Source organism: Hyla sarda, chromosome 10, assembly GCF_029499605.1.
Source record: "Hyla sarda isolate aHylSar1 chromosome 10, aHylSar1.hap1, whole genome shotgun sequence".
Classification (NCBI taxonomy): Eukaryota; Metazoa; Chordata; class Amphibia; order Anura; family Hylidae; genus Hyla; species Hyla sarda.
Window position 1 is genome coordinate 26,381,498 of NC_079198.1, and position 25,093 is coordinate 26,406,590.

At 42.9% G+C, this 25,093-nt stretch overlaps 1 protein-coding gene across 5 annotated transcripts in view; it reads left to right on the top strand.

Annotated features, from left to right (window-relative positions):
* The window catches only part of PPFIA3 (PTPRF interacting protein alpha 3), a 160,906-nt gene that overhangs the window by 24,368 nt on the left and 111,445 nt on the right, over positions 1-25,093 (top strand). For all 5 annotated transcript variants that reach the window (XM_056544649.1, XM_056544654.1, XM_056544652.1 and 2 more), the window contains exon 2: positions 8,367-8,943. In XM_056544649.1, coding sequence (XP_056400624.1) covers positions 8,710-8,943 — 234 coding nt within the window. In that variant the 5' untranslated portion in view covers positions 8,367-8,709. The remainder of the gene's footprint in view (positions 1-8,366; positions 8,944-25,093) is intronic.

Sequence of the window (25,093 nt, forward strand, 5' to 3'; positions counted from 1 at the left end):
TTCAATATTGAAAACATATAGAACCGTATTGAAAACCGTAAACATAGACAAATAATTGAAAATCGGATGCATCCAGTTGCGTACGGTTTGCTTGCAATACGTTTTTTCCTGTACTCAAAACCATGGTTGACCACTGTTTTGTCTCCGGTTTAAAAACTGTACTGCAACCGCATACGTTTTTTTTTTTAACACGGACGTCAATGGGAAACGCTCATGTATACGGTTCCATACGGGAAACCGTATACGGTTTTTACTTTGCACATGCGCATTTGCATCCTAAAGTCCCCACCCAATAAATAATTAAATAAATAATTCAATAAAACAAGAGTAACTTTAAAAATGAACAAAATTTTCAAAAACGTATGTTTTTATTTTTTTATAAAAACGGACGGAACCGCATGCGCTTTTAAAAACAGTATACGGTTTAAAAACGCATACGGTTTACTTTTTCCCATACGGTTCCATCCGTTTTTTTTTGCCATACAGGTTTCTTTAGAAAAATGGATTGAAAACAGTATTGCAAAAAGGTGATGTCAATCCAGCCTTAGGCGGTTTTGACTCCAGCTTAAAAACCGTACTGCAACCGCATACGTTTTTTTTAAATATGGACCTCAATGGGAAACCGTATATGGTTTTTACTTTGTGCATTTGCATCCTAATGTCCCCACCCAACACCCCTCCCATTAAAAATAGACAAAATTATCAAAATGTATGTTTTTTTTTTTTAAATAAAAACTTATGGAACTGTATGCAGTTTTAAATACAGTATACAGTTTAAAAACGCATACGGTTTACCTGTTCCCATACTGTTCCATCCGTTTTTTTCCCATACGGTTTTCTTTAGAAAAACTGATTGAAAACAGTATGGCAAAAACGTGATGTGAACCCAGCCTTACCTGGCTAAAGGTGCATTCACACCACGTTTTTGCAATACAGTTCCCGTATACGTTTTCAATGTGAAAACCGTATGGAACCATATTGAATACCGTATGCCAAACAATGCATCCAGTTGCATCCGTTTTGCATCCCGTACGGTTTTGTCCATTTTTTTTCCCGTACCCAAAACCGTAGTCTACCACGGTTTTTGGTCCGGGTGAAAAACTGTATTAAACCGTATACGTTTTTTTTTTATCATGGGAGTCAATGGGAACCGTACAGAACTGTATGTGCATACGGTTCCATCCGGTTTTATCATACGGTTTTTGACTTTGCACAGTTTTTTTTTCTTGGAATTTTAATCAAACAAGTGAAACTTTATTCATAATGGAGTGAAACGTTAAAACATATACGTTTTTTTCTTAAAAAAAACGGATGCAACCGGACATCATTTTTCAAACCGAATACGTTTTTTAACTGTACACGGGTTCAAATTTGTACACACGTTTGTGATACAGTTTAGTCAGGTTTTGAGGAATCCGTTCTTCATCAAAAACCTGATACGGGAACTGTATTGCAAAAACGTGGTGTGAATGCAGCCTGACAGATGTAGGATTTTGTAGCCATTATAGATCTCTTGGGCTTGTCACCTAGATCCTGTGTAGTATAGCGCCATTGATATGCTGTTCATTTCCTCTTCTGCTTCCCCTCTGCCTCTATATGTTTCATATAACTAAAGGGTATTCCTGGATGCCGTTTCAAGCAATATAAAGCCGGTTTGGTCTGAGAATTTATTGCCACTCCCAGTATACAGCGTATAATACTCATCGCCCTTTTTATGTCTTGTTGCTGCAGCCTAGCATAGCAATAATATATTTATGAGGCTGATAACCGAATGTATGAAAGGACCTGCTCAGTGCCCATTATTATCCAGCCACGTGCTGTGACATCTAGCGATACGTGGCTGATAACAGAGAACAATAGATTTCATTTGGCCATAGGTTGCCTTTTTATTTTATTTTATTTTTTTAATGCTTTACTTTACTTTAATGCTTTTCTCTGTTGAGTCTGATGGCTTTTCTTTTACAGTAGGGGTGCACTGTGTCGCTCGGTGGCTTTTTAGCTTTCCTACTTCAGGACAGACCAGTGATCAGTGGCTTCAGTTCGACTACATTGTCTATTGCAATGATCTTCAACCTGCGGACCTCCAGATGTTGCAAAACTACAACTCCCAGCATGCCCGGACAGCCGTTGGCTGTCCGGGCATGCTGGGAGTTGTAGTTTTGCAACATCTGGAGGTCTGCAGGTTGAAGACCACTGGTCTATTGGATGATGTGGTAGTCAGAACTCCACCTCCTTTCTCATTCTTGATGATTTTAGAGACTTAAAGGGGTACTCCGGTGGAAAACTTTTTTTTTTTTTTTTTTTTTTTTTATCAACTGGTGCCAGATTACTTCTATTAAAAAAAATCTTAATCCTTCCAGTACTTATTAGCTGCCGAAAACTACAAAGGAAATTCTTTTCTTTTTGGAACACAGTGCTCTCTGCTGACATCATGACCACAGTGCTTTCTGCTGACACCTCTGTCCATTTTAGGAACTGTCCAGAGCAGCATATGTTTGCTATGGGGATTTTCTCCTACTCTGGACAGTTCTTAAAATGCTGCTACGCTGCCAGGAGGGAACTAGCTGTCATCAATTGGCTACCCTGACAACCACTCCGGGTGAAGGACTGTACCATTGGGTCTGAGTGAGTGGTCCTTATCGGACCTTGTATCTTAGTTTAGCTGGCAGCGAATACTTACCAGCTGTATCATAATTGGTTATTGTTTCCTACTTTCTTAATCCCCTGATGAACCCGGTATTGCTCCACTTTATCTGTTTTTCGGGGGAAACGCGTCGGGATTGATTACTTCTTCCTAGTGTTTAATTGCACAGGTTGCATTTTGTAGGATAATACTGTTGTGATAGGTGATGGTATTGGAACCCTATTGATCTTTCCTGGCTCTCCATCCATCTGACCTATACCTTATGTAAACTTTTATTTGTTATCTAAAGACTACTTATCTTATCACGAAATACTATTAAAGGTTAAGTTTTAATTGAGCTAACTATTCTACTTCAGTGAACTATTGTCCTAATAGCTCTAGCCACAATCAGCTATCTTTTACAATTTCAGTGAATTTGTTTTCAGTTCTTAAAATGGACAGAGATGTCAGCAGAGAGCACTGTGGTCATGATGTCAGCAGAGAGCACTGTGGTCATGATGTCAGCAGAGAGCACTGTGGTCATGATGTCAGCAGAGAGCACTGTGGTCATGATGTCAACAGAGAGCACTGTGTTCCAAAAAGGAAAGAATTTCCTCTGTAGTATTCAGCAGCTAATAAGTACTGGAAGGATATCGATTTTTAAATAGAAGTAATTTACAAATCTGTTTAACTTTAGGGCACCAGTTGATTTAAAAAAAGTTTTCCATCGGAGTACCCATTTAAAGGGATTTTCTTCATCAAAACAAAGGCCCAATCAGCTGATCACTAGGTGTCTGGCTTTGCAAACAACCAACAATTGGCTGTTATATTTTGGAGATGCTGAAGATGGCTATACTACAAATGAATAGCTAAACCTGTAGGGCATTGAAAACTAGGTCCGTGAGGGCAGTCTGGCCTTTGATAGTGACACTCTGCTCTGTCTTGAAGAAGATAGCCTCCTGGCAATGATGACAGTGTGCCCTAGGCACCTTGTCCTGATGAAGGGCTCGTTTCGGGTCTGAAACGCGTTGATCTGTGCTTGGAATAAATACTATCTTTTATCCAATTGGTCTACATTGTTGGACTGACTATTCCAAGGGGTCTGGCGCTTTGATAAAGTTCAGTTTTTAAGTTTCACCTTTTCTGCTGCCTACACTACTACTGGACCAGATGGTACCTGGGATCGGGGGAACCAAGCTGCAGGACCCCACTCTATTCTACATGCGCATTTAGATGTTGTGGTCTGAGCGGAACACCACAGGGTGAGTGTTATAATCAGTACCTCTACACCTGTGCCTAACATACTTCACCAGGGGCGCTTTCCTGTTCCTTTTTCTCTCTTTTTCTGTGCCTAGTTGGGCATATGGAAAGGAGTTGTATCTTTACACATTCCCTTTAAGCAACCGCTATGCCCTCATGCTTTATACTACCACTCGGCTTCATTAAAATTACCGCTAAGCAGACAGATTTCTGTTACAGAAACCTCATGTAACTTAAAGGGAACCTGTCATCATTTTTATGCTGCCTCCGCTGGCTTTTCTCTACCCCTCCAGCCTTGATTGATGGATAGCTCCTTGTTTCTGTGTAGAGATCTGGCAATCAAGGCCAGCAATGCAGAGAGAAGCCACCGGGGACTGCCCCAATGACTATTGGAATATGCAGCATGACCACAGGTTCCCTTTAAAGGGGTATTCTGAGATTTTTTTTTATTTGACTATGCAACAGGGGCTACAGTGTAGTTCATAATATAGTGTCTGTACCCATGTTTCATGGTGGTCTCGCAATTCCTCTGTGATTTCTGCCCCTACATTTATTTTTGCATACAAAATGAGTGTTGTTTCAGGGTTTTCCCAGGTTGCAGTGCAGCCGAGACATTATATCACTAGTCAGGTGTTTAGAGGGAGCCTGTCTTTGCTTCAATGGGTGGATTGACCGCTGCATGGGAGATCATTCTGCAAGAATTTGCAGCAGCTGGAGGCACCCTGGTCAAAAAACAATGGTCTATTACATTGGAGTCAGCACAGGTGTGTTTCAATAGGTGGGGTGGCTGACGTATAGGAGGAAGATAAACAAGGAACTATGAGATTTATAGTTTTAGAGAATGAATTGCAACAGGTAATAGCCAGTTCACAAAAATATAGCCACAGCATTATGGTAATCTCGCAACATAGCCATTTAAAAGGGTACTATGCTGCTCAGCATTTGGAACAAACTGTTCTGAATGCTGGAGCCGGCACCAGGAGCTTGTGATGTCATAGCCCCGCCCACTCATGATGTCACACCCTACCCCCTCAATGCAAGTCTATGAGAAGGGGCGTGATGTAATGAGGGGTGGGGCTGTGACGTCACAAGCTCCCGCCTCCTGCGTTCGGAACTGTTTTTTTCAATCGCCCCCATATCCTGACATCGGGACCTCTTAATACCTCATTGTATTATGTGCACAACTTCTATTCAGAGTAATGTCACCTGTGGATACTGAGAAGTCTATTTTTTTTTTTATGAAGGTTGTAGAGTTTACAGTGGATTGTAGAGTTTACCAGGTAGAGTTGAGGGTTGTAGAGTTTACTGTGTATTGTAGAGTTTACCGGGTAGGGTTGAGGGTTGTAGAGTTTACCGTGTAGGGTCGAGGGTTGTAGAGTTGTAGAGTTTACCGTTTAGGGTCGAGGGTTGTAGAGTTTAACGTGTAGGGTCGAGGGTTGTAGAGTTTACCCTGTAGGGTCGAGGGTTATAGAGTTTACTGTGTAGGGTCGAGAGTTGTAGAGTTTACCGTGTCGGGTCAAAGGTTGTAGAGTTTACCATGTAGGGTCAGGGGTTGTAGAGTTTTCCGTGTAGGTTTGAGGGTTGTAGAGTTTACTGTGTGTTGTAGAGTTTACCGGGTAGGGTTGAGGGTTGTAGAGTTTACCGTGTAGGGTCGAGGGTTGTAGAGTTGTAGAGTTTACCGTTTAGGGTCGAGGGTTGTAGAGTTTAACGTGTAGGGTCGAGGATTGTAGAGTTTACCCTGTAGGGTCGAGGGTTGTAGAGTTTACTGTGTAGGGTCGAGAGTTGTAGAGTTTACAGTGTAGGGTCAACGGTTGTTGAGTTTACCATGTAGGGTCGAGGGTTGTAGAGTTTTCTGTGTAGGGTTGAGGGTTGTAGAGTTTACTGTGTAGGGTTGAGGGTCATAAAGTTTACCATGTAGGGTCGAGGGTTGTAGAGTTTACCTTGTAGGGTTGAGGGTTGTAGAGTTTACCGTGTAGGGTTGAGGGTTGTAGTGTTTACTGTGTAGGGTCAAGGGTTGTAGAGTTTACCGTGTAGGGTTGAGGGTCATAGAGTTTACCGTGTAGAGTTGAGGGTTGTAGAGTTTACCGTGTATAGTCCATTTGTTGTATTGTAGGCTTTGGGTAAGATCATTCCACATTATGTCATTTTACAATATAGAGGGCAAAAGTTTATTTCACTTGCCGTTCGGTTAATCGGTAAATAATAAGTATTCTGCAGAGCTCATCCCGTCTTTCTGCTTTTTCTGCCAATGCGAGATGCATGTGTTGTTTTTGCATTGTAACCCACTGGGTAAAATACCAAGGGAGTGTTGTGAAAGTCTCACATCTTCACGTGTTACACAGAGAGAAACTTGGGGTGAGGCAAGGTGGACCCCTCCCGTCAGCCTGCTACACAGAATCAGGGTGGGGTTCTAATTGTAGCAATTCCCAGGCCTCCGTCTGGTGATGAAATACGAGCAGCAAAATACTAAGAGCCTCCAAAGTCACATTTTTCCCAAGCTAGAAAGAATTGACTGAGAGAATTATGCAGCAAGCGCCTTCCAACTATTTTAACCCATTAGAACTGTTTTGTTTCTTTTTTACGTTTATTTTAACACTACGTACGGAAAATCATTGTACTTTATAACGCCTGCTCTTTCAAGCCTAAAAATGGCCAATTGTTGTCACTGCCCGATTGTCATGGGTAAAGCTTATGGCAAAGCTGTGTGATTGGATCCTGTAATGCTGTGGTCTCAAACTTTGGTTCTCCAGATGTTGCAAAACTTCAACTCCCAGCATGCCCGGACAGCCGTTGGCTGTCCAGGCATGCTGGGAGTGGAAGTTTTGCAACATCTGGAGTTTCTATGGGTTTATTGTACTGATCCATTGGCACTAAATGGTCACACTGTACTTTCCTGAAAGCAATGTTTCTCCATTATATTGGAGATTATGTGGCATTTCTATGAATCCCTGGAAAAATAAAAACACCTCAATTTTAAGGGTTTATTATGGGCCTGTCGTTCAGTATTTAGGATCCGTAAATTGACCTACATGATTGGATCTGTAGGGTTAGAAAAATGTTCTAAACTCCCTACCCTCACACACTCAAAATGCCTTAGGCCATAAAGGGTATTCCGTGATTTTTTTATTTTTTATTTGACTATGCTACAGGGGCTGTGTAGTTAGTGTAGTTCATAATATATTGTCACTACCTGTGTGTGATGGTGGTCTCGCAATTCTTCCGTGATTTTCTCCCCAATATTTATTTTTAACAGCATACAAAATTACTCAGGTCTCAGGTTTTCCTAGGTTGCAGTGCGGCCCGAGACATTACATCACTAGTCAGGTATTCAGAAGGAGCCTTTCTGCTTCAATGGGTGGAGAGACGGCTGGGTGGGAGAGAGATCATTCTGCAACTAATTGTATTTTTGCAAAAGGCTGGATGCACCCTGGTTAGAAAACACTGGTCTTTTGAATGGAACGCAGCTCATTTGTGTTTCAATGGGTGGGGTGGCTGATGTGTGAGAGGGAGGAAAGTGACCTCACACTTACAAACAAGGAACTATGGGATTTGTAGTTTGAGAGAATGAACTCCAAAAGGAAATAGCCAGTTCACAAACAAATAGCCACAGTATTATGGTAATCTCACAACATAGCCATATAATAGATATATCAACCAGACCCTTGGTGGTTCTCCTGAGGTGAACTTAAAGAAGACCTGTGGACTGCTTAAAAAAACAAACAAACCTGCAAGTGGAGCAGCTGCTGCTTGTATTTTGTCTAGGCCCTCCCCTCCTGTCCCATTTTGACCCAGATATGCTATTGAAGGTCTAGATAGCCAAGAGGGTCAATCAATACTCATTTCTCAAGAGGAAGAGCAGTGAGGACCACCCCCTTGGCAGTCTATTTAGAACCAAGCAAAGTTTGGCTGTTGCAGTCATATTATGGACCATAACATGTGACTGTATTACGACCATTTTTTCCAAAAACTGTAAGTGGTCATGGAACACTACATAATACTTTTACCTGAACTACTCCGTTCTGGAGATGCCCCATTGTTCTCTTATAGGCCGCTGCTTGAATATTTTTTTTTATATACCTGCTAAGCGGAACTTTCTTTCTCCTGAGGTCCAATAAGTTTTCCTTAAAGGGGTACTCCGCTGCTCAGCATTTGGAACAAAGTGTTCTGAACTCTGGAGCCAGCAGCTCATGACGTCATAGCCCCACCCCCTTATGATGTCATGCCCAGCCCCCTCAATGCAAGTCTATGGGGGGGGGTCATGAGGGGGCGGGGCTATCACGTCACGAGCTGCCGGCTCCAGCGTTCGGAACAGTTTGTTCCAAACACTGAGCAGCGGATTACCCCTTTAAATTTCAATACATTCCACAAGAGTTTGTGTCAATCCTGAATTTTTTGTTTATATTATGTTTTCCCTCTTTATTACGTTTGTATATATATATATTATGTTTGTACAAGGTTCTTATATATCTGCCTTTTACTCTAGGTGGTGTTACTTACTTATGTGGACTTTCCTAATGATCGGTGACTGCTGTGAGGAATGTCCTGACGCCTTGGCCTGGTCTATACATCTCCAAGTAGTGACTTGATCGGGAAACCTCTTCTTGGCTGTGATAAAGATGCTTCAAGCTGGACACTACACGTAGTCTTCGTACTCACGGTTACCCACCCAGATTTATTTCTGATGTAAACAAGTGGATCCCCCCCTGTGCCGTGTCTTTACCCCTGTCCCCCTCCACCTGTTTGCCTTGACTGGATTTGTCCACATTTATTGCCCTCCCCGGTGCCTTTTTTTCCTGGTGTACATTTTGTAACATAAAGCTGCCAAGATGATGTGCGAAGTGATGCCCACCATAAATGAGGACAACCGTCGGGGTTCGACCTACAGTTCCGACGATGCCAACTTTGAACAGCTTATGGTAAACATGTTAAATGAGAGAGAGAGGTTGCTTGAGACTCTGCGGGAGACTCAGGAGAGCCTGGCCACTGCGCAGCTACGGCTGAGAGAATTGGGTCACGAGAAGGAATCTCTTCAAAGGCAGCTGAACATCGCCCTGCCACAGGTGAGAACTGAGGGATTGGGGATCATGTCCTTCTAAGATTAATAATGACATCAGTACAGGCTTTATTATTCTTACTGCCCAGTCCTCATCTGTAGATTAGATGTTTATCTGTGGTCCTAGAGATCCACGGTCCTTGTGGTGGACCCACACCTATGTGGAGAATGGGCATTCATTTAAACCCTCTTTGGCCTAAGAGGTGCCTGATGTGTATGGGAACAGTCTGTCTAGACATTTCCTGTGGATATTCTATTGGGAATAACCCTTTAAAGAATAACCCTTTTAAGCCACTTCCTGCCTTTATTTTTATTATTTTTTAGTTTTCTACCTTGATATTGCTCTGTATCTTCTGCTCAGTCAGATTCACAGACTGGGAACGGGCGTTTCCCCAGCAGGGGTGACATCATCTGAAGGCATAAAGGGGAGAACGTCCTAACTTCCTCCCTCACTCTGCTACACACAGCCCAGAGCAGTTCAGTGTGAGATGAGCCATGATTGGATAAGGCTGCACCCCCACCCCTCTCAGCACTACAGACTGCATTTCCTGATTTTGGACATCTGCCAGGCCAGCAGGAGTCAAAAATCTGTGCTAGAGATGGGGGGAGATGTGATCTGGACAAGTAGGGAGACACCTAGTGGCAGTTTTTTTAAACACAGATAAAACATAGAAATCTTAATTTATTTATTTTTTAAAACAAAGTTACATTAGAAAGATCTTTTATTTACCATAAGGAGTGCAATAGCAACAATTCATTTTAATGACAGGGCCCATTTCAGTATAGGTTTATCTTTGCTCTCCACTTTATAGATGAAAAGTTGAGTAGATTTGCATATACATAAAAGTATTAAAGTCCTTTTCTGCTATTGATCTTCAAATACAGCCTCCATTATGCTCAAGATATGAATTCACTCCTCTGCTGGAAGTGTCACTGGTCTCACTATTGTGAGCCAGTGACAGGAATGAAGGTAGCTAGGTTTTCCCATTGTACCAGTCATATTTAGCTACCAGGTTTCAGGAAGCTTGTATCTCATCCTGGAAAAGCAGGATGAGATATGAGAAATCCAGGAATATTGGAATCCTAAGCAGACTTTTGCTGCGAAAGTCTGTTTTTGGGCCTTCATTCCCTTTCGGGTCAGTCCAGGTTTTAAGTGTGGCCAAAATCAGCACAGGTGCTGAAGACAATGATTTAAAACAATGTGTAAGTCAGTCTGCAGGTTAAGGCTAAGAGGAACCGTTACCTCTGATAAGAGTTAGCATCCTGAAGCCTGTAGCCTCAAAAAATGACATCATGAATAACACATTTGATGACTGTTTTGTTGGGTGGTTGGTAGTAAGTTACCTGTATACATAGGGAAGATTATTGAATATTAATTGCTTGGATGATCAAGAATTTATTTTATAGCTTTTGTCTTAATGTAAAGGCTGTACCGGTATTTTTGTTTTCTGAAAAAAGTCCTGTTTAAACTTTAGTTGCGTGTCTCTGACTACTACAGTATTTTCCTCGCTCTACGGAGCTAATCTCCCACAGGATATACATTAACTTAACCCCTTAAAGGGGTACTCCGCCCCTAGACATCTTATCCCCTATCCAAAGGATAGGGGATAAGATGTCAGACCCCCGGGATCGCCGCTGTGGCACCCCGCTATCATTACTGCACAGAGCGAGTTCGCTCTGCGCATAATGACGGGTGATACAGGGGCCGGAGCATCGTTACGTCACAGCTCCACCCCTCGTGACGTCACAGCCCGCCTCCTCAATGCAAGTCTATGGGAGGGGGAGTGGCGGTCGTCACGCCCCCTGCCATAGACTTGCATTAAGGGGGCGGACCATGATGTCACGAGGGGCGGAGCCATGACGTCACGCTGCTCCGTCCCCTGTATCGCCTGTCATTACGCTCTGTGCAGTAATGATAGCGCGGTGGGTGCCGCAGCGGTGATCCCGGGGTCCACAGCAGCCGGACCCCAGCGATCTGACATCTTATCCCCTATCCTTTGGATAGGGGATAAGATGTCTAGGGGCGGAGTACCCCTTTAAGGACCTGGGGTTTTTCCGTCTTTGCATTTTCGTTTTTTCATCCTTACCTTGAAAAAATCATAACTCTTTCAATTTTGCACCTAAAATCCATATGATGGCTTATTTTTTGCACCACCAATTCTGCTTTGTAATGACGTTAGTCATTTTACCCAAAAATATACGGTGAAATGGAAAAAAAAAAACATTGTGAGACAAAATAAAAAAAATAAAAAAAGCCATTTTATAAATTTTGGGGGCTTCCGTTTCTACACAGTACATTTTTCGGTAAAAATGACACCTTCTCTTTTTTCTGTAGGTCCATACGGTTAAAATGATACCCTACTTATATAGGTTTGATTTTGTCGGACTTCTGGAAAAAATCATAACTACATGCAGGAAAATTTATCATCTTCTGACCCCTATAACTTTTTTATTTTTCCTCGTATGGAGCGGTATGAGGGCAAATTTTTTGCACCGTGATCTGAAGTTTTTAGCGGTACCATTTTTATATTGATAGGACTTATTCATCAGAGTTTTTTTGCGTGTACGCCATTGACCATGCGGTTTAATTAACGATATCTTTTAATCCCGAACAGCCCCCTGAGCTAACCGGCAACGTTTTACTTTCCCTTTAGACGCGGCGTTCAACTTTGAACGCCGCATCTATAGGGTTAATAGCGTGCGGCACCGCAATCAGTGCCGCACGTTATTAGCCACGGGTCCCGGCCGTTGTTAGTGGTCCCACGTTATAGAACGGGAGCGGACTCAGGATGTACCGGGACATCCTGGGTCCTTAAGAGGTTAATTCTGCTGGTGTTCATATGTTATTAATCCCGTACTGATCTTGAGTTACATCATGTATTATATTCGATCTGTATTCACCTTGCTGCTGCTGGAGTCACTCTTTATATATTACAATACTTATTCAGTATTATCCCTGATTTCCAGCTTGCCTTCTACTCCAGAGCAGCATTCACCATTCTTCTGGCGGTTATGGGAAATTTTTATAATGGAATGATTTAAAGGGGTACTCTGCCCCTAAACATCTTATCCCCTATCGAAAGGATAGAGGATAAGATGCCTGATTGCGGTGGTTCACGCCGCTGGGGACCCCCCGTGATTTCGGCTGCGGCACCCCAGATATTCGGTGCACGAAGCAAACTCTGCTCCGTGCCGGAAGACTGGTGATGCGGGGCGGTCACACCCCGCTCGTGACATCACGGCCATGCCCCCTCAATGCAAGTCTATGAGAGGGGGCGTGACAGCTGTCACGGCCCCTCCCATAGACTTGCATTGAGGAGGGGGGTGGCCGTGACGTCACAAGGGGGCACGACCGTGACTTCACGAGACTCCGACCCTGCACCCGACGCCATAAACGAACACTGGGTGCAGCAGGGAGATCACGAGGGTTCCCATCAGTTCACATAAGCTGATTTTTTAAAGAAATTGAGCAAGCAGAGGCACTAGGAGGAATTCTGATCAGTGCATATCTAAAGCAATGTATTTGTGTATATAGATAAATATTGGTTTGTAATGTGTGTGTATATAGAGAGATCAACCAAAGTTTCATGAGAACCGAGGTCTTTTACTCTCATTACATATTTATATGACAAGTGTGCTATGTAAACTGACGAATATAGAGAAGAGAACATGTGGCAGAATGCCTGGCCGCTGAGAGTGCAGTTTATATATTGATCCACATGAGTGATCAGGGATGTAGGATGGATTTTTATAGAAATGTGATGCTGTACGGTCTCTGGTAAAGAGACTTTATCAGTCCCAGAACATTGCAGATTGCATCTTACCACCTACGTCTTTAAGATGAAAAGGATTGCAGTAACACATGTTTTCCTATACACATGTTTATTCCCTTTGTGTGTATTGGAACTAAACCAAAAAAGGGAGGAAAAAATGCAAATTGGACATAATGTCACCAAACTCCAAAAATGGTCTGGACAAGATTATTGGCACCCTTTCAAAATTGTGGAAAAACAAGATTGTTTCAAGCATGTGATGCTCCTTTAAACTCAGCTGGAGCAAGTAACAGGTGTGGGCAATATAAAAAATCACACCTGAAAGCAGATAAAAAGGAGAGAAGTTCACTTAGTCTTTGCATTGTGTGTCTGTGTGTGCCACACTAAGCATGGACAACAGAAAGAGAGCAGAAGAGAACTGTCTTAGGACTTGAGAACCAAAATTGTGGAAAAATATCAACAATCTCAAGGTTACAAGTCCATCTCCAGAGATCTAGATTTGCCTTTGTCCACAGTGCGCAACATTATCAAGAAGTTTGCAACCCATGGCACTGTAGCTAATCTCCCAGGGCATGGACGGAAGAGAAAAATTGATGAAAGGTGTCAATGCAGGATAGTCCGGATGGTAGATAAGCAGCCCCAAACAAGTTCCAAAGATATTCAAGCTGTCCTGCAGGCTCAGGGAGCATCAGTGTCAGCGCTAACTATCTGTTGATATTTAAATGAAATGAAACGCTATGGCAGGAGACCCAGGAGGACCCCACTGCTGGCACAGAGACATAAAAAAGCAAGACTACATTTTGCCAAAATTAACTTGAGGAAGTCAAAATCCTTCTGGGAAATCATCTTGTCGACAGATGAGACCACGATACAGCGTTTTGGTAAAGGACATCATTCTACTGTTTACCGAAAACGGAATGAGGCCTACAAAGAAAAGAACACAGTACCTACAGTGAAATATGGTGGAGGTTCAATGATGTTTTGGGGTTGTCTTACGTCCTCTGGCACTGGGTGCCTTGAATGTGTGCAAGACATCTTGAAATCTGAGGTTTGCCAATGGATTTTGGGTCGCACTGTACAGCCCAGTGTCAGAAAGCTGGGTTTGCCTCCGAGATCTTGGGTCTTCCAGCAGGACAATGACCCCAAACATACGTCAAAAAGAACCCAGAAATGGATGGCAACAAAGCGCTGGAGAGTTCTAAAGTGGCAGCAATGAGTCCAGATCTAAATCCCATTGAACACCTGTGGAGAGATCTTAAAATTGCTGTTGGGAAAAGGCGCCTTCCAATAAGAGACCTGGAGCAGTTTGCAAAGGAAGAGTGGTCCAACTTCCGGCTGAGAGGTGTAAGAAGCTTATTGATGGTTATAGGAAGTGACTGATTTAGTTATTTTTTCCAAAAGGTGTGCAACCAAATATTAAGTTAAGGGTGCCAATTATTTTGTCCAACCCATTTTTGGAGTTTGGTGACATTATGTCCAATTAGCTTTTTTTTCTCCCTTTTTTGGCTTAGTTCCAATACACACAAAGGGAAAAAACATGTGTATAGCAGAACGTGTGTTACTGCAATCCTTTTCTGTGAGAAATACTTTATTTCAGGGGTGCCAACATTTACGGCCATGACTGTATATATGTGATGGTGTAACTGTAAGTATGTCCACACTGAGCAAGTTCTGTGTGACCCATTCCATTCCTTGCAATGCCAAATGAGTCGGTGCTACGTCCGCACGGACCTGTGCCATCCACATTGAGAACAATGCACTCCACGTGGTATTCCACTGCGTTCATTCTTATGGCGGCAGTCTGAATTTTTAATTTTACACCACAGAAATGTTATAGTGAACACAGTGCAGCAGAATCCCATTAAAGACCATGGGAGGCTGCTGCACTGGAATCTCTGCCTGTACTTTCTCTGGGCAGTGTGATGACTCGCTCTTGCAGACAGGTGCGGTTGCAGTATAGAGGCACGGAAACAGGACTTTTCAAATCAGAGTTCAGTGTTTTATTCACACTTGGCAAAACAGCAAACAGTCTTAAAGGGGTACTCCGGTGCTTAGACATCTTATCCCCTATCCAAAGGATAGGGGATAAGATGCCTCATTGCGGGAGTCCCGCTGCTGGGGACCCCTGTGATCTTGCACGCGGCACCCCGTTTGTAATCAGTCCCCGGAGTAAGTTCGCTCCGGGTCTGATTCCTGACGACCACAGGGCCGACGGCGTGTGACGTCACGCTCCGCCCCTCAATGCAAGCCTACGGGAGGGGGCGTGATAGCTGTCAAGCCCCCCTCCCATAGACTTGCATTGAGGGGCGGAGGCGTGACGTCACACGCCGCCGGCCCCGTGATCGACAGTAATCAGACCCGGAGCGAACACGCTCCGGGGACTGATTACAAACGGGGTGCCGCGTGCAAGATCACGGGGGTCCCCAGCAGCGGGACTCCCGCCATCAGGCATCTTATCCCCTATCCTTTGGATAGGGGATAAGATGTCTAAGCACCGGAGTACCCCTTTAAATGCAGATCAAAGAAAAAGTAACAAAAAGTCCAGCCGCGTTCCTTAGGTGTGTGTTCACACCTGAGTCCATGCCATCCCCTTTAGATATGGGATAAGATGTCTAGAGGCAGAGTACCCCTTTAATCTGGCCTTATACCTTTTACAGGAGACCATTTGAATCATCTAGGGCAGTGGTCTTCAACCTGCGGACCTCCAGATGTTGCAAAACTACAACTCCCAGCATGCCCGGACAGCCAACGGCTGTCCGGGCATGCTGGGAGTTGTAGTTTTGCAGCATCTGGAGGTCCGCAGGTTGAAGACCACTGATCTAGGGGCTTCAGTGTGGCCTGTTAAGGAGTATTGTAGATAACTAACATTTTGTTACATCACCCCTTAGCCCAGGTACCACTTATACTGTGCCAAATATTTGGTATCAGCATCCTGCAGGGAGCGACCTGCTTATTAGATTTGCCCATAATAGCATTAAAATCCGTGTTGCGAATGTGTTTTCACCATTCGGATCAGTTTGATAGTCTGAGTTCCCGAACTGGAGCCCAGGTAGGCAGACTAAAAATAGTGCTGTAGGCACAGTCTCCATTGTGTCCTCTCCAGACCTGAATATGGAGTACATCAGTACGTGGGAAGATTAGGTTAGCAGCCTGTGTGCCCGGAATGGTAATGACTCTGCTTACAGTTTGGCGTTCCGGCCAGGGAGATTGAATTGCCTTATCCTGCAACAGCTATTTAAATGGTGAATGAACGGCAGAGCTTGAAGAAAGCCGAGTTCTTTCACAGCTTTTAATAGCAGTTTCCTTAGTACAGTATTTAAATTTCTTTCACAGAAACGCGTCCCTGCGTCATTCGCCGCGTGCAAATGTATGCGGGCAGTTCTGATAACAGCCTGCCACATTTATTCTGCATGGGCTATCTCTCTTCCAACTCCACGCCTACGCATCTGTGAACTTTTGTGGTGAATGTGATGGCTTTGTCAGCCCGAGGAGCAGTGGCATACCTGCATTACCTATCGCAGCCCTGGGGCCTGGAGGCCTAGGGGGCTAAGCCCGCATTAAAAAGTGCATCAGGTTTATCATACGATCTGCTAGTCCAGTGCTTTTAAAGGGTTATGCCAGGAAAAAACTTTTTTTTTTTTTTTTTAGATCAACTGGCTCCAGAAAGTTAAACAGATTTGTAAATTTACTTCTATAAAAAAATCTTAATCCTTCCAATGATTATCGGCTGCTAAAGTTGGGTTGTTCTTATCTGTCCGGCAACAGTGCTCTCTGTTGACATCTCTGCTAGTCTCGGGAACTGCACAGAGTAGAAGAGGTTTGCTGTGGGGATTTGCTTCTACTCTGGACTTGTCCCGAGACAGGTGTCATCAGAGAGCACTTAGACAGAAAAGAACAACTCAACCTCAGCAGCTCATAAGTACTGAAAGGATTAAAGGGGTTATCCACCATAAGGTGATTTTAGTACGTACCTGGCAGGCAGTAATGGACATGCTTAGGAAGGATCTGCGCTTGTCTTGGGGCTAAATGGCTAAGTTGTGAGATTACCATAACACTGTGGCTAGCTTTTTGTGAACTTGTATTTCTTGTTTGACTTTTCTGTTTTTTGACTACAAATCCCACAATTCCATTTTCCTCCCTCCCACACACCCATTGAAACAAAAGACCTGTGGTTTTCAATCAGGGTGCCTACAGCTGTTGCATTAGTTGCAGATTGATCCCTCCACCCATTGAACATGATGGAAAGCAAAGGACTGAAGCTGGCCGTACACCTCACATAGCTGTTGGCTGACAGCTATCTCTTCTGACCTCTTCAGACGCTGGCATGCTTAGCTCAGCCAAGTGTACATGTGTGCTGATAAGGGAGAGGGTTGGTTGCTGCCAGAATCGGGCATGCTGAAATCAAACATGCCCGATATTTCTTTCTCTCGACATTTACCATCTGGGGAGAGTCAGAGCCCCCCCCATACAAGTTAGACTGCATTCACACCACGTTTTTCCCGTATCAGGTTTTTGATTTAAAAAAACTGATTCCTCAAAACTGGACTAAACTGTATCAAAACGGGTGTACAAATTTTAATCCGTATACGGTTTGAAAAATTATGTCCGGTTGCATCCGTTTTTTTTAAAGAAAAAAAAAAGTATACGTTTTTAACTTTTCACTCCATTATGAATAAAGTTTCACTTGTTTGATTGAAATTCCAAGAAAAAAAACTGTGCAAAGTCAAAAACCGTATGGTGAAAACCGAATGAAACCGTACGCACATACAGTTTTGTACAGTTCCCATTGATTCCCATTTTTTTTTAAACGTATACGTTTCAATACGGTTTTTCACCCAGACCAAAAACCGTGGTAGGCTATGTTTTTGGGTAAGGGAAAAAAGGGACAAAACCGTGCAAGATGCAAAATGGACGCAACCGGATGTATCGTTTGGCATACGGTTTTCAATGGAGAGTCAACGCATACGATTTTCAATACGGTTCCGTACGGTTTTCAAATTGAAAATGTATACGAGAACTGTATTGCAAAAACGTGGTGTGAACCCAGCCTTAGATGGTCGTTTAGCTGGTCCTCTCAAAATTGTAAGATTAGTCCGACTTATTCCAAGGCTTCTTCTCACTGTGTAAGGACTACCCGATACCATCTGATTTAGATCCATAACCTGTGAATCTATGCAGATAAATGCTAATCATTTAATTAAAAAAAAAAATATATATATATATATATGATGTTTTGCAAAAGTGCAGATGGTAATAATCTCCTTAAAGGGATACTCCCGTGGAATTTTTTTTTTTTTTTAATCAACTGGTGCCAGAAAGTTAAACAGATTTGTAAATCACTTCTATAAAAAAAAAATCTTAATCCTTCCAGTACTTTTTAGGGGCTGTATACTAAAGAGAAATCCAAAAAAGAAATGCATTTCCTCTGATGTCATGACCACAGTACTCTCTGCTGACCTCTGCTGTCCATTTTAGGAACTGTCCAGAGCAGGAGAAAATTCCCATAGCAAACATATACTGCTCTGGACAATTCCTGAAATGGACAGCAGAGGTCAGCAGGGAGCACTGTGGTCATGACATCAGAGGAAATGCATTTCTTTTTTGGATTTCTCTTTAGTATACAGCCCCTAAAAAGTACTGGAAGGATTAAGATTTTTTTAATAGAAGGGATTTACAAATCTGTTTAACTTTCTGGCACAAGTTGATTTAAAAAAAAAAAAAGTTTTCCACTGGAGTACCCCTTTAAGCTCAAAGGAATAATTGTCTCAATGTTCCGATGATGGAAAATTACTTTTCATATATAAGGTTTAAAGGGACTCTATAAGCAGATAGATCCTCTGACTATAGGTCCAGCACATCAGTGCTGTATAGTTAGTTAGCTTGTTAAAGGGGTACTCCAGTGGAAAACTTTTTATTTTTATTTTTTTTAAATCAACTGGTGCCAGAAAGTTAAACAAATTTGTAAATTACTTCTATTAAAAAATTCTTAATCCTTCCAGTACTTATTAGCTGCTGAATACTACAGAGGAAATTCTTTTCTTTTTGGAACACAGAGCTCTCTGCTGAAATCACGAGCACAGTGCTCTCTGCTGACATCTCTGTCCATTTTAAGAACTGTCCAGAGTAGGAGAAAATCCCCATAGCAAACATATGCTGCTCTGGACAGTTCCTAAAATGGACAGAGATGTCGGCAGAGAGCACAGTGCTCGTGATTTCAGCAGAGAGCTCTGTGTTCCAAAAAGAAAAGAATTTCCTCTGTAGTATTCAGCAGCTAATAAGTACTGGAAAGATTAAGATTTTTTTAATAGATGTAATTTACAAATCTGTTTAACTTTCTGGCACCAGTTGATAAAAAAAAAAAAAAAAAAAAACGTTTTCTACCGGAGTACCCCTTTAATAATTTAATGCTCTACAATTCTACTTCTCCTTTTGTGAATCTGATATGAGGGTTGCTGTCAGCTCTTTGGTGATGGATATGAAGCTGGATCAGAATGATGTTTTCATTGCCTTATATATATTTATGTTCAAACATATGTTATGATTTTATTTGTTTTATACTGTTTTCTTTTTGGCCATAATGTTGCAATGGCCTTGTGTATTGTATTGTCAAATTTCTTGAAAAAATTCTATAAAAACCATTTGACCATGAAGCTGGATCAGATCAGGGGGTGCACTACTTTTAGTGAGATCCATGAACCAGGATGAGCAGAATGAGCAGTGCTATAGTTCTTCACAGTTTAAAGGGGTACTCCACAGCCCCAGATTTTGGAACATTTTGTTCCGAAAGCTGGGTGCGGGTTCATGATGTCACGGCCATGCCCCCTCAATGCTAGTCTATGGGAGGGGGCGTATGCCCCCTCCCATAGACTTGCATTGAGGGGGCGTGGGGTGACGTAACAAGGGGGCGTGGTCATGATGTTCCGAACGCTGGGGCACTGAAGAACTCCTTTAAAAAGGCCTAAACAATTGTAGTGCAGGATATGGAAATCTTAAAGGAGTACTCAAGCGCAAAATAACTTATCCCCTATCCAAAGGATAGGGGATAAGTTATAGATCGCGGGGGGTCCGAGCGCTGGGGCCCCTTGGGATCTCCTGGTCGGGGCCGCGGCAGTCTGCCGGAAGTGAAGTTTCGTCCCCAGCAGAAAGCCGCGGCAGACACTCCCCCTCCATGTATCTCTATGGGATTCATGGAGGGGGCGTGTCGGCCGCCGCGTCAAGCGGTAACGAAACGCCCCCTTTCCTGTATATAGCCACGGCCCCGTACCGAAGATCGCGGGGGGCCCCAGCGCTCGGACAGGTTTGGAAGTGGGGCCTTTCATCTCCTTCCTGGGTAAACCTAGATTTTCATGTTGGCTCCCAAGTCAACATAGGTGCGGAGGCCGATTTAATACTGGGCCTACTAAAAGTGTAACCAAGTTTGCACTGAGAGGCTGTAAGGAACTTCTGATAAGAGTTGGAGTCCTGAGGTGGGAAGTCCCAAAAATAAATTTTACCTTGTGTGAGTAACATATATTTGGTCACTGTTTTGTTGGGTGACTGGTAGTTAGCCACCTTTAGGCTAGGTTTCCACACAAGTTTTTAGTTTTTTTTTTGGCATATTTTACAGAGTTTTTGTAGTTAGCCCTGAACAAGCAGGATTTTTTTGTAAGTGTTTGTGCCTGAACCTAAAGGCTGTATTTGTTTTGTTACAATTAAACTGGAGAAGCCCAGTTTAAGCCCTGTGGTTTTACGGAGTTAATCTCCCACAACAGTTATTTGGGTTTACAAAAAGTGTAACCAAGTTTACACTGAGAGGCTGTAAGGAACTTCTTATAAGAGTTGGAGTCCTGAGGTGGGAAGTCCCAAAAAGACATTTTACCTTGTGTGAGTAACACATATTTGGTCACTGTTTTGTTGGGTGACTGGTAGTTAGCCACCTAGGTTTCCACACAAGTTTTTTTTAGGCATATTTTACAGAGTTTTTGTAGGTAGCCCTGAACAAGCAGGATTTATTTGTATGTGTTTGTGCCTGAACCTAAAGGCTGTATTTGTTTTGTTACAAATAATCCGGAGAAGCCCAGTTTAAGCCCTGTTTGCTGCTATTTGATTGGTTTTACGGAGCTAATCTCCCACAACAGATATTTGCGGCCTTTGCCATCGAGTATGATATTTTTATATGAAAACAATTGTGTGTGCAGTGCTGTTTTTCCAGTCAAAATGTCAGATCCCATGGTGGAACCTAATGGACCCTGTTATGGAGTGGTCAAGTCTTGGGGAAAAAAAGTGCAGGAACTCACCCAAGATTTTCACTCAAGGGCTGGTTCTGCAGAACTCCTACTAATGGGAATGATGTTCCTGCTGTGGAAAAAGTGCAGGAACTCAGTTCCTATGCGTTCCTTCAGGACTGTTATGCCTAAGTGAGGTCTGTCGGGGGGCAATACTGACATGTGACAGATCCGTCACAGCGTTATTGCTTTTTGTTGCAAACAGGAGACCAAATGAAATGTGAACAGCGCCTAAAATTTATATATTCATCCTTTTAAACAACTCGCTCTCCCCAGTAAGCAGTGGTGCAGTAGCAGCATTCTATGGGGCCTGCTGGTATGCTGTAGCACCTTATGTTCAAAAGATATCCAGCATCATCAATAAAGTAAGAGATAACATTAACCCCTAATATTCCACAGCAGAACCATGTGAGTGATTGCTGCTGATGCCGGTTACAACACAGGGATTGCCCATCAAAAAAGGTTACCTACCAGGGCTCAGCCTGTAATATATCAAGCACTCAGACGGATCCCTCCAAGGAACAGCCCAGGATAAAAGCAGCGCACAAGACTTCAAAGGTAAAATGGTTTATTTACCCGGCATGCAACGCGTTTCGCTGGACAACCAGCTTCATCAGGCTGCCTGATGCCTGATGAAGCTGGTTGTCCAGCGAAACGTGTTGCATGCCGGGTAAATAAAACATTTTACCTTTGAAGTCTTGTGCGCTGCTTTTATCCTGGGCTGTTCCTTGGAGGGATCCGTCTGAGTGCTTCACCTGTGTTGCCAGGAGCGGCTGCCAATCTTCGCCCGTTGAGGGTTATTCCACGCTTTTACCATAGTTGTACTTGGTTGCAGTACAACTATACTCGGTGAGCAATTTTGCTTTTTTCCATCTCCTCTTTATAATATGTTATCACACTAGGAGCGCTCTCCTTGTCTATATTTGCTGTAATATATCAAGGCTTGGTGGGAAACGTTCCGCCACAGCCAAAAAATTTTTATAAAAATGTTCTCCATAAAACAGATCTGCATGCTGTGGCTCCACAACTGTCATGTATCTACAATGCCCAGCATGCCATGAGGGCCACAATCTTAAAGAGGTCTTCTAAGACTAGATTAGCTTATCATGGTGGTGCAGGAGTTGGACCCAAACCAATCCAGAAAATCACCTTTTAAGAGCCCTAGGTTGCAACATACAGTACAGTTTTGTACCATGATAGAGTAAAAATGGACTTCCCCTGATTTCCTCTAAAACAGTGGTCTCAAACTATGGCCCTCCAGATGCTGCAAAACTTCAACTCCCAGCATGCCCGGACAGCCGTTGGCTGTCCGGACATGCTGAGAGTTGAAGTTTTGCAACATCTAGAGGGCCTCAGCTTGAGACCACTGGTCTAAAAGTATGATTCTTTTGGTTTATTTTACCAGACGACAATGCATTGTCCGTTTCCAATGGCAACGGCAGAATATTGAACACAGCAACATATCTGGCTGGAAAAAGGCAAGAAATAACTCAAAACGTAAAGCAAAGTATTTATAAAGTTACTTAAAGGGTACCTCTCATCAAAAAAACTTTTGATATATTATAGATGAATGTATGCAGAATAACTTTACAATTGCATGTTATTAAAAAATATGCTTCTTTCTATTTAATTTTCCACTTTGAAGAAATGACCACTAGGGGTCTCCCTACCAGTCCTGGCAGCAAGCATTTCAGACTCATGCTGGAGTCCTAAACACTACGAGCTGCCAGTCTGCTTTGTTCACAAAGGAGAACACTCAGAGCTGCCAGCCTGCTTTGTTCACAGCCTGTTTGGCTGTGAACAAAGCAGCCTGGCAGCTCTGAGTGTTTAGGACTCCAGCATGAGTCTGAAACGCTTGTTGACAGGACTGATCGGGAAGAATACAATAGAAAGAAGCATATTTTTCATTAACATGCTATTGGAAAGTTATTCAACATTCATTAATCTAAAATATATCAAAAGTTTATTTGATGAGAGGTACCCTTTAAAGGAGTTCTACAGAGATACACAACTTATCCCCTATCCACAGGGGGGATAAGTGTCTGATCGCGGGGGGTCTGAATGCTGGGACTCCCCACTATCTCCTGTACGGGGCCCCGACTCACCTCGCGCAGGAGACGTGTTGGCCGCAGCTTGACGTCGCGGCTGAAACTCCCCCTCCATGTATCTCTATGGGAGAGGCAGAGATGCAGTGTTCGTGCATCCCTGCTCTCTCCCATAGAGCAAAATGGATGGGACCTGTCTGTCGACCTCAGTGAGGTCGACGAAGCGTGCATTAGCCGTGCAGAGACGCGGCAATGCCGGGTTCCGCTATGGGAGATTGCGGAAGTCCCAGTGGTCGGATGCACCGCGATTAGACACTTATCCCCTATCCTGCGGATAGGAGATAAGTTGTGTATCGCTGCAGATTTTCTTTAACCTTTTATGTTGATTCAGAATGTGAAATGTCAATTGAGGGACTATGCATTAAGTTCTTGAAATCTAAACTGATGCTATGGAATGCTGAGGGGGCCCTGACATGTTTCCGTAATGCCCAAGATTTGGTGATTTACTGGTTACCTGAAAAACCTTGATTGAGATGTTTGTTTTACTAGAGTGGTTGTGGGGTTGTATCGATCCTAATAGTTGAATTGTACACATTATCAAGTAGTGTTAAAGTCCCTTTTTTACTAGTAATATGTGATATTGTACAATACAGATTTTATCGCTCATTAGTTAAATGGGCACTCTCATTAAAACTCATTTTTGCTATTGCACTCCTTATCATAAATAAAAAATCTTTCTAATGTACTTTGTTTATGTTGTCTATATTTTATTTGTGTTTTAAAAAGCTGCCACTAGGTGTCTCCCTACTTGTTCAAAGCACATTTACCCCTATCTCTTGCACAGACTTTGTACTCCTGCTGGCCTGACAGATGTCCAAACTGAGGGGGGGGGGGGGGGGTGCAGCCTTATGCAATCATAGCTCATCTCACACTGAACTGCTGTGGGCTGTGTGTAGCAGAGTAAGGGAAGAAGTTCTCCCCTGTATGGCTTCATATGATGCCACGCCTGCTGGGTAACGCCCCTTACCAGTCTGTGAATCTGACTGAGACTGAGCAGAAAATACTGAGCAATATCAAGGTAGAGAACAAAAAATAAATAAATCATAGTTTATCATAATGAGGGCAGTGAACTGGGAGGATTTTAAAATTTAACAAGATGATGAGAGGTACTCTTTAAGATAGACCAGGACTCAGTCATCAGTCATTGAAATATAGCATCTACTTTTTTTATAGACTGACAAACAAAGGGTAAAAAATCACATACCTTAAAGGTCCACCATGTTGTGGGGGTGTAATGATTAGTAAATGTGGCAATTAACACACATTAGACATTCCAATGCTGGAATTTCCCATTGTTTGGCATAGAAGAGACATTTGTATTGATTATATCCTTCTAATGTAAAAAGAGTTTTTGGGTAACACCTCTGTTTTAAAGCTCAAGGCAGATAACAATGGATTATACCACAACACAAGATAGTGACAGCTTCTCCATCCTTCTCCTTCTCGTACATGAAACTTGGCACGCTTACTATCCAATAAAGGACAATAGTGCTTATATTTTTTTAGATTTAGATCTTTAGAACTGCTATGGCAGCAACTCGGGAAATATGGCAGCACCCATAATACTGTAAAGAAGATACACAGAAGAAAATACATTTAAAATATAAAAACATCTTACAAAAATAAGAATGTATAAGTGCCTTATTAGTCCTGTCACATCTCCTCTCCTCTTTGTTGACTTTTTGACATTCCCATTGTTAGGTATAAAAAAAATAAAATAAAAAAAAAAGCATCTACTTACCTCCTGCTGGTTCCTCCCTTGTCCTGCTGTGGTCCCTGGTTCTCTCCTCTTCTGGGTTCTCTGTGGTCAATAGTTCACTCTGAGGCTCAATGGTTCGCTGTGAGTATCGATGTCCCACCTCACCCAGTAATTGGCTGAGCAGCAATGTGACTGGCATGAATCCCGGCATCAGAAAGTAGTCCGGGGTCTACCGGGGTCTACATCACATTGCCATTTGCCACTTGCCACAGTCACTGGCTGAGGCAGAACATATTTGTGGCCAGTGATTCTCTGA